Raw genomic sequence first — 14,846 nt, 5'->3', positions numbered from 1 at the left:
TCTTCTTTGGCCCCTAAACTAGGTGACGTCATATGTATGCTTCCGGCGTCAAACGTAAACACCGGGCGTTTTCTGGCTTCTTGGCCGCTTCAGAATGTAATTAAATTTGATAAAAAGAAGATTTCTAGGTGCAACATGTGAGTTTTTTTGCTTATTATTGTAAAAATTGCATGTCAATACATTCCGCAATTCAAAATGTCGGCTGCCTTAGTTACAGACAAGGAGATAGAGAATTTTACGCTTACTGTCATCCAATCAGAACCATTGATACAAAATAATTGCATTAGAATTATTATTTTACCATCATTTTATAAATTATTGTCAAATTGAAAATCGAAATCTTTACAAAGACACAGTAAACGATAGATTTTAAAAGCAATTTAATTTCAGATACTCATAAATTAATTTAAAGCAAAATGGGAAATTATTCTATTTATTTCAGTGGGCCTCAAAAAGAGCAGTAGACACATTAGAGAAAGCGTACAAACTCAAAGAAAGAGAATATGATTTGAAATGCATTGACCTTTCAGACAAAATAATTGGCATATTAAATAAAATTATAGAAGATACTCCTGATACCGAAAATTTATTCGAAGAAGATTTAGAGAAGATTAAAGAGAATTGTGAAACATTTAAAACAAATTTAAGTGGAATGAACAAACAAACACGCAAAGAAAAAATATCTGCTGTAGTATCTAGCATACAAGTACTTACGAGTAAAATGTGTATCATAGCTGGTAGAAATATTTGTCAATCACTGCTGGAATATCCAAAAAGTATGTATTTAATCCTACTTATTTTTCTTGTTACTATTAATGTAAATGGCGGTTATATATGTCAACAATACCGTTTAAAAATAATAATTGAGATACAATATATAAATGTAACAGTAGTTTTTCGGTCGTTCAAATCTCATAGATCGATTAAGAAGACAAACCAAGGTAACACGCATAAACTAAAAAGAAGAAAAACCGGTTGCCTCGACAAGGTAAATGTATCATTATTTACATCCATCAACCCCTATGCGATTCAATCGATCAGCCAAAATGTCACAATCGACATGTTAATCCTAACTTAGTCAAATGTCAAAATCGTGGATAGGACAATATATTTCATTTCGTTTGAAAATGGGTTTTCCCGTTTGGTATTTGTATTAATTATATATAGATGGGAACTAGTGTAACTAGTTCTGAAACTAGTTCTGCAAGAGTATGTACTATTTATAAAGTTTGATGGTACGTGCACAAGGCACGAGAAAAGTTTTGGCGGTTTCTACGGGTGGGGTTTTATGTTACTATATAAAGTTTGGCATTTAAATGTATTAGTATCGAAGGTGCTCGCAGTTACGTCGAATCGTCACGAAGTAAGTCACATTAGTATACGTTTATGATGTCCGATACTGGTTCCGACCATGATGATTTGAGACAGTCCAAAAGTAAGGAGAGTACATCCAATACCGAGTTGTCTACTGATGGTGCTGTATCGTTGTTTTCAACAGTTTTAACAAACGCTCTAGAACAGCAGAAAGTTAATTTAATCAAACATTTTGAAAACCAATTTGTACAACCAGTGAAGTCAACCGGTGTTTCGACTCCAGATTTCGTTTTCAAGAGAGAGGGACATCGCATCCAGTACTTATTCAATACAGAAAGGTCCGACACGATTTCAAGAATAGAGAAACTGATTAAGTCCAAATCGTACGTACAGGCGTTGGAGGTGTTAGCAGAGGAAAAAGAAACGCTGCGGAAGAGGAACAAAATTCTGAAAATCGGCGACAAACATGGATGGGACACCGTTAATGAATACCTTGATAGTCCTTTGGCTGACGATAAGGACGATGCAGCTAATTTGCGTTCCGCTATTGCCAGTGCTTCTAGAAAAAGGAAAAGTTCAAAACCGTATGATCGGCCCAGCAATAAACCTACAGAAAGTGGAAATAAATTCAACGCAAAGAATTTTTTTCGTGGGATTAGTCAAAGCAGTGGATTCGGAGAAAGTACAGGGCAGTCACAGAACAGATCCGGGAAATGCTTTTATTGCAATCAACAAGGACATTTCGCCAGATTCTGTCCATTCAAGGCAAGTCCGTCAGCAACAGTCAGCACGGCCCCAAAGGAACAAGAAAAGTCACAGTAAAGAACAGACGTTAGATGAAAATACAACGAATGGAGTTGAGTATAATTTTGACTTTATTAACAATTATGAAATTAAGTCTGGAGATCAAATTATTAACGTTAAAGGGAATTTAAAAAATAATGTGTTATTTTGGAAATCTGTTTTACAGGCAAATGATTTTATCTTAAATACGATAGAATTTGGCTATCGAATTCCATTTTATACTGAACCATGTTGTATTCATTTACCTAATAACAAATCAGCTCTTAAGCATGCTACTTTTGTTGAAAAGTCAATAGATGAACTTCTTACTACTAATTGTATCAATGAAGTAGAGTGTCCACCTTTTGTAGTAAATCCGTTAACTGTTTCAGTACAAAGTTCAGGTAAAGAAAGACTTGTACTAGATTTGAGACATGTAAACAAATACGTTGAAAAACAAAAGGTTAAATTTGAAGGTGTTAATGAAGCATTATCTTTTGCACATAATTCAAAATACATGTATAAATTTGATTTAAGGCATGGTTATCATCACATAGATGTGCATTGTGATCATCAAAAATTTTTAGGTTTTTCATGGAAATTTGGCAATAAAATCAGATTTTTTACTTTCACAGTTTTGCCTTTCGGTTTATCATCAGCAGGTCACATTTTTACTAAAACGATCAGAGTTTTAGTAAAATATTGGAGAGCTATGAGTATTCCTATTGTGGTTTATTTAGATGACGGGTGGGGAACTGCAGAAAATTCAGAAATTTGTGAAAATATGGCTTTACAGGTTAAAAGTGACTTAGAAAAATCTGGTTTTGTTATAAATAATAATAAGAGCGTATGGACACCAGTTCAAATTATGGAATGGCTAGGTTTTAATTGGAATTTAGAAGAAGGAACTTTAGAAATACCTGTGAAAAAATTCGAGAATTTAAAAAACATTATATCTGCTTTATTTGAACGTAATATACATATCACTTGTAGAAATTTAGCTAAAGTGTGTGGAAAAATAATTTCTATGTTACCAGCATTAGGCAGTATTTGTCAAATTATGACAAGGCATTTACATATGACTATCTCTTGTAGAGCTTATTGGGATTCTTTTGTATATTTGAATGACAATGTTATTCAAGAACTTAGATTTTGGTATTTTTACTGTGACAAAGTTAGTTTTAGGCATATTTCATATTTTCATAGAATGCCTGAGAGAATTATTTTTTCTGATGCCAGCGAATATGCAGGTGCTGGTTATATTGTAGGTTCAAATAATGTATCTCATTTTATGTGGGATAAATCAGACAGAACTAAGAGTTCAACTTGGAGGGAATTAAAAGCAGTAAGCAATATTTTACAGTCTTTACATAATCAATTGAGTGGAAAACTTGTCAAAATTTACACCGATAATCAGAATGTAACTAAGATAATTAGAAAAGGTAGTATGAAGGCAGAGCTTCAGGACATAGCTTTAGATGTTTTTAATATATGCTTAGATAATAATATTGTATTAGAAATTGAATGGATCCCAAGAGATAAAAATATTCAAGCTGACGAATTGAGTAAAATTTTCGATTTTGATGATTGGGGTGTTTCAGATATTATTTTCAAATATTTTGATCGGTTATGGGGTCCATTCAATTGTGATCTATTTGCCGACAGTAGAAATAAGAAAGTACCTAGGTTTTTCTCAAAGTTTTTTACACCTGGTACCTCCGGTGTTGATGCGTTTGCATATGACTGGTCAGCATTTAATAACTGGATAGTTCCTCCTATTGTTTTGATTAATAGGGTTATTAATTATATGCATATATGTAAAGCAAAAGGTGCATTAGTAGTACCTAAGTGGAAATCAGCTGTGTATTGGCCTAAGATTGTGAATCGTTTAACATATCAATATAAAGGCTATATAAAAGATTTCCGTGAGTATAGAAATCCGAAATCATTTTTTATACAAGGATCGGACGAAAACAGTATTTTTGCTAAGCAACCATTTAACAGTAATGTGTTAGTGTTGTTAGTTGATTTTACTACTTAGTAATTTAGATGATTATCTATTTAGATACACTTATATGTGTGTATGTCACACAGTGTGAAATGTTTACTTGTGAACAATATAGTTGTTCTGTGGCATAATATACAGTATTATGATGGACTATGTATGAACTTTTATGAGCTATGTTGCACAGTGTAACATAAAGAATCACACAGTGTGGTTAGAAGTTGATGTATATAGATATGAGATGTATATATTTATAGAAGTTTAATGTTTATCTAATTAAGATACATGTATGTATGAAGATTTTAATTGGGTTTTTTCTATTTACAGACTCAATGGAAACAGTTCGAGAAATTAGCCAATGATTCTAGATTTGCCAAAATTGTCAGTGCATTACCATCAATTGTGGAAGCGTCTAGTTCAAAATCTACTGTTAAAAAATATAAATTTCATTTTGGAAAATTTCGTCTTTGGTGTTCCGATTGTCAACTTGAATTTTCTCCGGCTACTGCAACTACAGTATGTTTATATATCGGTTCACTGATACAGCAAGGTGTTAGCGTGTCCGTTTTAGAATCTAACTTTTATTCCATTAAATGGTATCATGACATTAACTTTAAATACAATCCTTGCTCTGATAAGTTGTTATCTAATATTTTAGAAGGCGGTCGTAGAATTTTGAGTATACCCATCAACAAAAAAGAGCCTATTACTACAGACATTTTAAAGTTAATTTTTTCTAGATATGGCTCTGAACATGATTTGTCTAAGTTAAGAGTGTGTTTACTATGTCTTCTTGGATTTTCCGGTTTCTTGCGCTACAGTGAGTTAGCAAATATAAAAAGAAATAACATTGTTTTCTACGATACTCATGTTGAGATTACTATCAATAAGAGTAAAACAGACATTTATAGAAGAGGAAACAAGGTTATAATCGCTAGGACCGGCAATGAAATGTGTCCTGTTAAGTGGTTAAAGATTTATTTGAAATTAGCTGGTTTAGAATCTGATTCAGACTATTTTATTTTTCGTTCTTTGTCATTTTTGAAATCACAAGGTGTATACAAGCTAAGCAAAAACAATACATCCTTATCGTACACTAGAGCTCGTGAGATATTACTTAAGGCATTGGAAGATATTGGTTTGGATAAATCTAAGTTCGGGTTACATAGTCTAAGAAGTGGAGGTGCTACCTCAGCAGCTAATAACGGGGTTTCTGATAGATTATTGAAGGCGCACGGTAGATGGTCATCAGATCAGTCAAAAGATGGTTATATTAAGGACAATTTACATCGTCAGTTGGTAGTATCTTTGAATCTTGGCATCTAATTCTGAACTGTTTCATTTCCTTTGTTTCGATGTTACTGCGAGCAACTAATCCTATTTCTGTGTTTGTTTTGTTTAAAGCCTATTGAATTTAGAGTAGAAATACTTTAAATTCGGACGAGCAGGGCGAGGGAGAATTTAAATATATTTCATTTCGTTTGAAAATGGGTTTTCCCGTTTGGTATTTGTATTAATTATATATAGATGGGAACTAGTGTAACTAGTTCTGAAACTAGTTCTGCAAGAGTATGTACTATTTATAAAGTTTGATGGTACGTGCACAAGGCACGAGAAAAGTTTTGGCGGTTTCTACGGGTGGGGTTTTATGTTACTATATAAAGTTTGGCATTTAAATGTATTAGTATCGAAGGTGCTCGCAGTTACGTCGAATCGTCACGAAGTAAGTCACATTAGTATATATACAGTGGCTGCTATGTTTATTACATGTATTTATATATGTTGGTTGTATAAAAGAAACCTGTATTATAAAGTTTAATAAAATAATGTATCGCAAGAGAAGATAATATGTTACTGCGAGCAACTAATCCTATTTCTGTGTTTGTTTTGTTTAAAGCCTATTGAATTTAGAGTAGAAATACTTTAAATTCGGACGAGCAGGGCGAGGGAGAATTTAACACTCGGGATTATTACTGATTAGACGATAATAATGTTCAGGTATCTAAAGAAATAATGTGAGTGCATGTCGCTAGTGGATTGAGTCATACATAAATGTATGTATCAACATATTAGTAATTTGTGACCGTAAAATCATGTAGAGTCGATTGCAATTTTTCTTCCTTATCCCCATGTTTGCGGTACTTTTTGGACTGAGCCCACCTTTGCCAATGAACTTTGTATAGTGAATATAAACGAGCGTATCGCAACAATTGATATATATATATAGCGCCATACGATGGAGGGTTTGTTACATCTGAGCAACATGATGAGCAATTCGAAGTTGATAATTATTTGTAGTATTTGTAATCACTGATATATAGAGGAGGAAATTATTCAGTGAAATGTGGGTTATTGAGGGAAAGGCAATAATCAATTTATCTTAAAGTGAAATTAAAGAACTTAGCATTATTATTTTTTTATTAATCTTTCAGAAACATTTGTATGAATTCTACTTCATATTATTTGAAAACAAGTAGACTAATAGGAGTGAAGCATTAGTACCTTTTGTAACGGAATCATATCATTACTTTAAAGCTCATAACATAAATAACCATTTTGGTTGTTTTTGTTTTTTGATGAAATACAAATGAGAGGTGACTTTTACTGACACGGGAATATTATGACGAATGTAAATAGGACGGGGGTAATTAACTCTATAATCGGTACTATCTTATAAGTAAACTCTTATCGAATGATTCGGTATTTTGAAGTAGGAGCATGGCACTATCCAGACACGATGCTTATTTTATTGATATTATCATAGTGTGTTGTTTTTTCGGGATTGGAATCGTACCTTCAGGTAAATAGATTGAGCGTGTAACCATAATGTGTACACCATAAACAACTATTTAGGACACTTTCACCACGCTAGTGTAGCATATCTTCAATAAAAAAACTATCACAAATTGACTGGTTAATATATATATTTCCAAAAAATATCTTATAGTAATACTCATTGTCTAAACCCTTACAAAGAATAGAAAATCTGTATAAGCAATACATTACTGAATTCTCATTTAATACAAAACTATAAACTGTTACACATTCTTCAAATTAAAAAAAAAGTCTGATCCCCTGATCAAGATTAGAAAACGGTAATTATTTATGATGGTGATGGATAATTATAACGGGACCATAATTTTGGCTAATAATTGTTTGGGAGGGTTACATTTAATAGTGAGCTTGAATCAGGGGACCAGTTTTTTTTTTTAAATTTGAAGAATGTGTAGCAGTTTATAGTTTTGTATTAAATGATAATTCAATAATGTATTGCTAATGCAAATGTTCTATTCTTTGTGTTAGGGTTAAGACAATGAGTATTACTATAAGATATTTTTGGAAATAAAATAATACAAGAGAAACTTGTCCTGTTTAGAGAGACCTACAATGAGAAACATAAAATTTTTAAGATTCTTTCAAGGTTCAAAGATAATATTTAAGTGACAACGTAGACAAATATGTTATTATTGTATTCATACACATAAAGTCTGATTTTGTTCACTTTTGAGATTAATCTGACTCGATCGTTTGCTTTTATTGTATTGCGGTGTGTCTGTTGTCCGTTGTTTTTCCTCTTATTGTTTAAGTATTACCAGAATTTTTGTTTTCTGCTTAATCGAATTATAACTATTGAACCGCGGTATACTACTGTTGCCTTTATTTGATAATTAACAGTTGGCTACACTTTTACCATTTCGTAATAAAGCATGAACCACAGAAACACGCCTTCCGTAATAAGAATTTTGCTTTGATAAAGGTATACAAATGAGAAGAAAATAGAACCTTGAAAAATTATGTGCATTTTAATTAGTATCTTTAAACTAGTGAAATACTTTATATGGAATGGTCCTTAAATAAAACATTAGAAAACAATTTAAGATAAATTTGCGTTTTTCAACACTTCATTTATGCATACGTGGTTTAAAGGAAACATTGCAATACCCAGTAGTGAAATAAAACAGTTGGTAAATTGTAAAGTGACTTATTTCCATAACAATATATACATGAAAAAATTGATAAAACCTAGCCTTTGGGAGAATGGTCAAGATTTTCAAACTCTATATTTTAGGGGGTCAAAAAGTTAAAATTGGAAAAAAAGGGTATGTTATTTTTGTTATTGTCACAATACTAGTGAAAAAGGTCAGAACACCTACCCACGAGGATAAAAGCTTATGTGAAGGGTTACTGCCAGTCACCACTTATAAACAAGTAGTGCTGCATATACCTACGCGTATTATCATAAACAATACTATAGGTGCCTGCAGGTCACACCAAAATGTATCTGTATCAAATGTGCCTGCAGGTCTCACCAAAATTTATCTGTACCATATATACCTGCAGATCACATCTCACTTAAGATCTGTAACATAGCCTATCATTGGAGTCTGCAGGTCTCACTGCTAATAATCTGTACCATAGCATATTAATATGTGCCTGCAGGTCACAGCTCCATAGATCTGCACCATATGCTAGTAAAGGTGCCTGCGGGTCACACTTTCATTTATATATCTGCATGGTAGGTACCTGCAGGGCACATCACTATAGTTTTGCACCCAATATATAATAGGAAGACGTGGTTTAATCGCCAATGAGACAACTCTTCACAATAGACCCAATGACACAGAAAGTAACAACTATAGGTCCCCTTACAGTCTTTAACAATTTTCAAAGCCCTTACCGCATAGTCAGCCTTAAATGGCCCTGAAATGACAAATGTAAAATAATTCAAACGAGAAAAATTAACGGCCTAGCTAATTTATGTACAAAATAATAAACGGAAAATAAATATGTAACACAGCAACAAATGACAACCACTGAATTACCGGTTCCTGACTTGAGACAGGCACAGTATCGTACATGTAGGTGACCTACAGGCACATATTAGTTTCTGATGCATGATTCTTTTTTATTAATAATTGATTTTGGCTTTCAACTAGCTTTTAGTAACTGCGAGTACTCTCAAATCGTACTTTAGTGATAATTGGATCTTTTAATACAATTGTAATGTTTTTTGTTATTTAATGGTTATTTAGGGTTATATCTCGTCTTTCTATTTTAATATATACCAGCTTTGATAAGTGTTTAGTATGACTATAAATGTTCACTTCTGTTTCTCGTACTATGAAAAATATTTCCGTTCTCCATTTATACCTTACAACAAAATTATTTTCTTTTACCTGTGTACTTTATTCTATTTGGCGGCAAGGTTATTTGTTCAAGGTTATAGTTAACTTTCTGTAATTATTTAACATCTCACAGCGGTATTCTACTGTTGCCTTTATTTATTCGCCCCTTATTCTATTGACTTTGTATTTACATTGTGTCATAGATATGTTCACTTGTGTTTATGAGTCTTTTGATTGAGTTAAGCCATTTCAATTGATATTTTATAGTGTGTCTTTCTATGTTGTGATGTCACACTATTGTTTCGGGTAAGGGTGAAGGTTGGTACCTATTAAAACGTTTAAACCCGCTGCATTTGTTTGCACCTGTCCTAAGTGAGGAACTTGATGTTCAGTAGTTGTCGTTTGTTGATGTGGTTCACAAGTGTTTCTCGTTTCTCGTTTTTTATATAGATTAGACCGTTGGTTTTCCCGTTTGAATGGTTTTACACTAGTCATTTTTGGGGCCCTTTATAGCTTACTGTTCGGTGTGAGCCAAGGCTCCGTGTTGAAGACCAGCATATAAATGGTTTTTCTTTTACAAATTGTGACTTAAATGGAGAGTTATCTCATTGGCACAAAACTTCTTATATCTACATACAGAATGTGGCAGGGTAAAGGCAGCTACCATTTGATTTTAATAGGGGGGGGGGGGGGGTTTGGATGAAAGTTTTGTCCTGCATTTTGTTAGTTGTAATTTTATTTTTCACTCTATTCGGTCCTGCTCTTTTTTATCCTGACTTTGTCATTCTGCCTTTTTTTTCTAAGTTGCTCATCCTGCCTTTTTTTTCTTTTTTTTTACTCAAAACTCCTATCCTGCCTTTTTCTTCAAATTTCATACTAGCCCCCTTTTATAGGTGCCTGCCTGCTGGTCACATCACCATAGATCTGCATCATAGTTTATCATATATACCTGTCGGTCACTTCAGTACAGGTCTGCTCTATTGCCTATCATAGGTGCCTGTAGGTCATACAACTTTTTATCTGCACCATAGCCTATCATAGGTATATGTAGGTCACACTGCTATTTGTCTGTACCATAGCATATTATAGGTGCCTGCTGGTCACATCACCATATGTCTACATCAAAGCCTACCATAGGGGCCTGCAGGTCCCACATCGTTTTATCTGTACCATAGTCTATAGGTGACTGCAGGTCATACAATTTTTTATCTGTACCATAGCCTATTATAGGTGCCTGTTGGTCATTTCACCAAAGCCTACCATAGGGGCCTGCAGGTCCCACATCGTTTCATCTGTACCATAGTCTATAGGTGACTGCAGGTCATACAACTTTTTATCTGTACCATAGCCTAACATAGGTGCTTGCAGGTCACATCACCTTAGATCTGCACCATAGCCTTTCATAGGTTCCTGTAGGTCATATACCATTTTTCTGTACAATAGCCTAGAATATGTGCTACAGGTCACATCACCATAGATTTATACCATAGTCTATCATGGGTCTATCAAAGGTGCCTGTAGGTCACATCGCCATATGTCTGTACCTAAGCCTTTCATAAGGGCCTGCAGGTCACACTGCTACTTATTTAGACCATAGCATATCATGGGTGCATGTAGGTCACACAGATTTTTTTATTTACCATATTCCATCATAGGTGCCTGCAGGTTTATCATAGGTGATTTTAGGCCACACCGCTTTTTTATGTACCGTATCCTGTCATAGTGCCTGCAAGTTTATTATAGGTGCCTGTAGGTCACAGCGATTTTTATGTTCCATATTCTATCATAGGTGCCTGCAGGTCACACCAAAATTTATCTGTACCATCATTGCCTTCAGGTCACACTTTTATTCATATGTAACATTCACCTTTTATAGCTACCTGCAAGACACACTGATATGTATCTGTACCATAACCCATCATATGAGCCTGCAGGTCACGTCACCATAGATCTGTATAATAGGTGCATGCAGGTTGTATCCTCATAGATCTTTACCAGAGCCAATCATAGAAGCCTGCAGGTCACACTGCAATGTATATGCAACATAGCTTATAATCGGTGCCTACAGGTCACATATCTTTTTATCTTTACTATAGCCTATCATATGTGCCTGCAGGTCACACTGCTATTTATCTATACTTTTGCGTATTATAGGAGCTTGCATATCCAATCACCATATAGATCTGTATCATAGGTACATGAAGGTTGAATACTATAAATACCATGATGACTTACATGCACCTATGATAGGATAAAGAAAATAACAGGGTGACCTACATGTACTATTGATAATTATGATAATATATGGTAATGACAATTACAATCATCTAGTTAACGAAATTAATTATAACATGGTGACCTGCGCGCACTTATGGTACGGATAAATAGCTGGATGACTTACAGGCCCCTATGATAAGATTTGGTAAATAACAGGGTGCCCTACAGGCACCTATAATGTGATATGGCAAATAACAAGAGGACCTACGTGCGCCTATAATATGACATGGTAAACAACAGGGTGACCTACAGGCACCATTGATAATTAGATAGGATATGGTAAATATAAACAGGAATATAATCTTCAGCAACTTTGATAGGATATGGTAGATACTAATAGCAAATGAGTTACAAACACCTTTGATAGGATACGGTACAGATTAACAACAAGCTGACCTACATGCACTTTTGAAAGGTTATGATACAGGTCAATATCAATGTGACTCTTGCACCTATGATATGATATGGTACAGATCAATAGCAGGGTGACCTATAGGTACCCAAGAGATCAATAACAGGGTGACCTACAGGCACCTCAGATGATAATGGTACAGATCAATAGCAGGGTGACCTACAGGCACCTCGGATAATTATGGTACAGATCAATAACAGGGTGACCTACAGGCACCTCAGATGGTAATGGTACAGATCAATAGCAGGGTGACCTGCAGACACCTCGGATAATTATGGTACAGATCAATAGCAGGGTGACCTACAGACACCTCGGATAATTATGATACAGATCAATAACAGGGTGACCTACAGGCACCTCAGATGATAATGGTACAGATCAATAGCAGGGTGACCTACAGGCACCTCGGATAATTATGGTACAGATCAATAACAGGGTGACCTACAGGCACCTCAGATGGTAATGGTACAGATCAATAGCAGGGTGACCTACAGACACCTCGGATAATTATGGTACAGATCAATAGCAGGGTGACCTACAGACACCTCGGATAATTATAGTACATATCAATAACAGGGTGACCTACAGGCACCTAAGATAATTATAGTACAGATCAATAGCAAGGCGACTTACAGGCACTTCAGAAAATTACGGTACAGATCGATAATCAGGAAACGGTCATTTGATGAGCAGATAGACATTTAAGTGCGACTTATGCAATGAATAAACTAATTCTAGTATCTAGTGTCAATTGCATTATGCCTGGGCCGATGTTACAAAATTAAACATGTTCCACATTTATTAAGATGCAGGTAATGTGATGTTGTTATCTGGTTGCTTCATCAATGTGCCTGGAAGTAACCCTGGTGGAACATGTTAACCTGACATGTTTACCAGTATACAGCACAGAACAGAAAGGTTGTTTGGATCGGGCTATACAAGAGCCTTGATATAATGTAATTGTACAAATGCAAATGTAGTTCAAAACATATAGATGTAAAATTATAGAAAATTAGATTGGGAGAAAACCAAAATCTAATTATTATTATTAATTAAAAAAATAATAGATCTGACACACCCCCCCCCCCTACAAGTCGACTCATGCCACGAAATCTTGGTGGACCTCCTACAACACCCATTAGTAGTTCAATATTCAACAAATTAATTTATGACTGGCATGTACGTGTCGCTTAGACCCCTGCCATATACCAAAAAGTAAAATAGCAAAAATACCGAACTCTGAGGGAAATTCTAAACGGAAAGTCCCTAAGCAAATGGCAAAATAAAAAGCTCAAACACATCAAACGAATGGATAACAACTGTCATAATACTGACTTGAAACAGGCATTTCTTATGTAGAAAATGGTGGATTAAACCTGTTTTATAGCTAGCTAAACCTCTCACTTGTATGACAGTCGCATCAAATTCTATTATATTGACAACGATATGTGAACAAAAAAACAGACATAATAAGTAAAAATGTACAAATAGGGATACAGCAGTCAACATTGTGTTATAATCTTAATCACTACAAAAACAAACAAATATTTCAAAAAAGCAAAACAAAAAGGCATATTGACAAAGCACATTAGCAAAAACGAAAGACAAAAGTACAAAAATTAACCATAGCACAATAACACAATGACGGGATGTATAAGTATCTAGTATCAACTTTCTACTCAAACACTGGTGACGTTTAACAAAGTCTAAGTTGCATCTGTGTAATTTTCTTCATGGAATGTTTTCAAAATTTCAACGAAAGACATTTCTTGGCATGACTACTTATCTACCTGAAACAATATTGATGCCACCAAAGAATTCCACACGTGAACACATACATGTCCCCCTTTTAAATGAAGCTACTGCGGGTTTGAAATAGATCTTCTATGTGGAGAAAAACGGTCAGAAATAACATTTAATTAAATTTAAAAGTCCTTTCAATTAACACGACACCACTCTTTGACATCATGAATTACCCCCCCCCCCCCCCCCCCCCCCCCCCCCCCAAAAAAAAAAAGGAAAAACACTGCAACACTCAAGGAAGGAAATGGAAGAAACTAGACTCCACTAAAACATCATTTGAACTAAGACGAAGTTCACCTGTTGATTCAGTTAACTTCCTTAATGTGCCTCTGTAGATTTTTCTCTGGATTCCAAATTCGGTTGCTGTACAGTAAATAAATACCAATGTTTAAACGAAATAAATAAGTAGACATTTGATTTTGTTGATTTTTAAAAGTTCAGGAGCTGGTTTTCGAAAGTATCATAAGATATGTCATAAGATTCATCTTAAGACACATTTTATGACTATCTTATGACTAACATTATCATGATATTTCATAGAATGTAAATCATAGCTGTCATAAGATACTCATACCTATAATGCTCTAATGACAGTCAAAAGTGAAAATATATAACTATGAAAATAATAACTATTACTATTTTTATCTTATACGAATATTTTATTTATTTTTTCATTATAATGAACACGATGAACTTGAAATTATATATGAAGAGGAGTTAAATTCTGAGTTGATAATTTGTTTAAATTAAGTTACAACTTGTATTATTATAATGAAGTTACCCAATTGGGAATACTTTTAAGATTTGGTACATAGAATACCCGCTTAAAGAAATGCCCGTGCAAATACGTTAATGAACTACTATATAAAGAAAGAAATATTATAAATATTTATTAAAAATAATCATTACAAAGAAAAGGATTCCAAATTGTATATCGCAGGAGATTCAAATTTTAAATGAAGAAGTGGAGAAGAAATAAATCTTTACTATTTAGCAGATTAAACGACACAACAAACAGTTCGAATAAGAGAGCAAGAGAGGCTGCATGCAGAAACGGATTTTGTAGGAGAGTCAGGACCTCGCCCCCTATGGAGCTACATATATGGTTTATGTATAGACTTTTAGC

The 14,846-nt window shown here is 34.2% G+C and overlaps 1 protein-coding gene across 2 annotated transcripts in view; it reads left to right on the top strand.

The window, feature by feature from the left end:
- Positions 1-14,846, top strand: part of LOC127734357 (uncharacterized) — a 103,445-nt gene that overhangs the window by 52,408 nt on the left and 36,191 nt on the right. For both annotated transcript variants that reach the window (XM_052244194.1, XM_052244193.1), the window contains exon 12: positions 443-776. In XM_052244194.1, coding sequence (XP_052100154.1) covers positions 443-776 — 334 coding nt within the window. The remainder of the gene's footprint in view (positions 1-442; positions 777-14,846) is intronic.

The sequence above is a fragment of the Mytilus californianus genome, unplaced genomic scaffold (genome assembly GCF_021869535.1).
Source record: "Mytilus californianus isolate M0D057914Y unplaced genomic scaffold, xbMytCali1.0.p SCAF_3, whole genome shotgun sequence".
Taxonomy (NCBI): Eukaryota; Metazoa; Mollusca; class Bivalvia; order Mytilida; family Mytilidae; genus Mytilus; species Mytilus californianus.
Note: the sequence above shows the minus strand (reverse complement) of the source record. Positions and strands in the feature narration are given on the sequence as shown.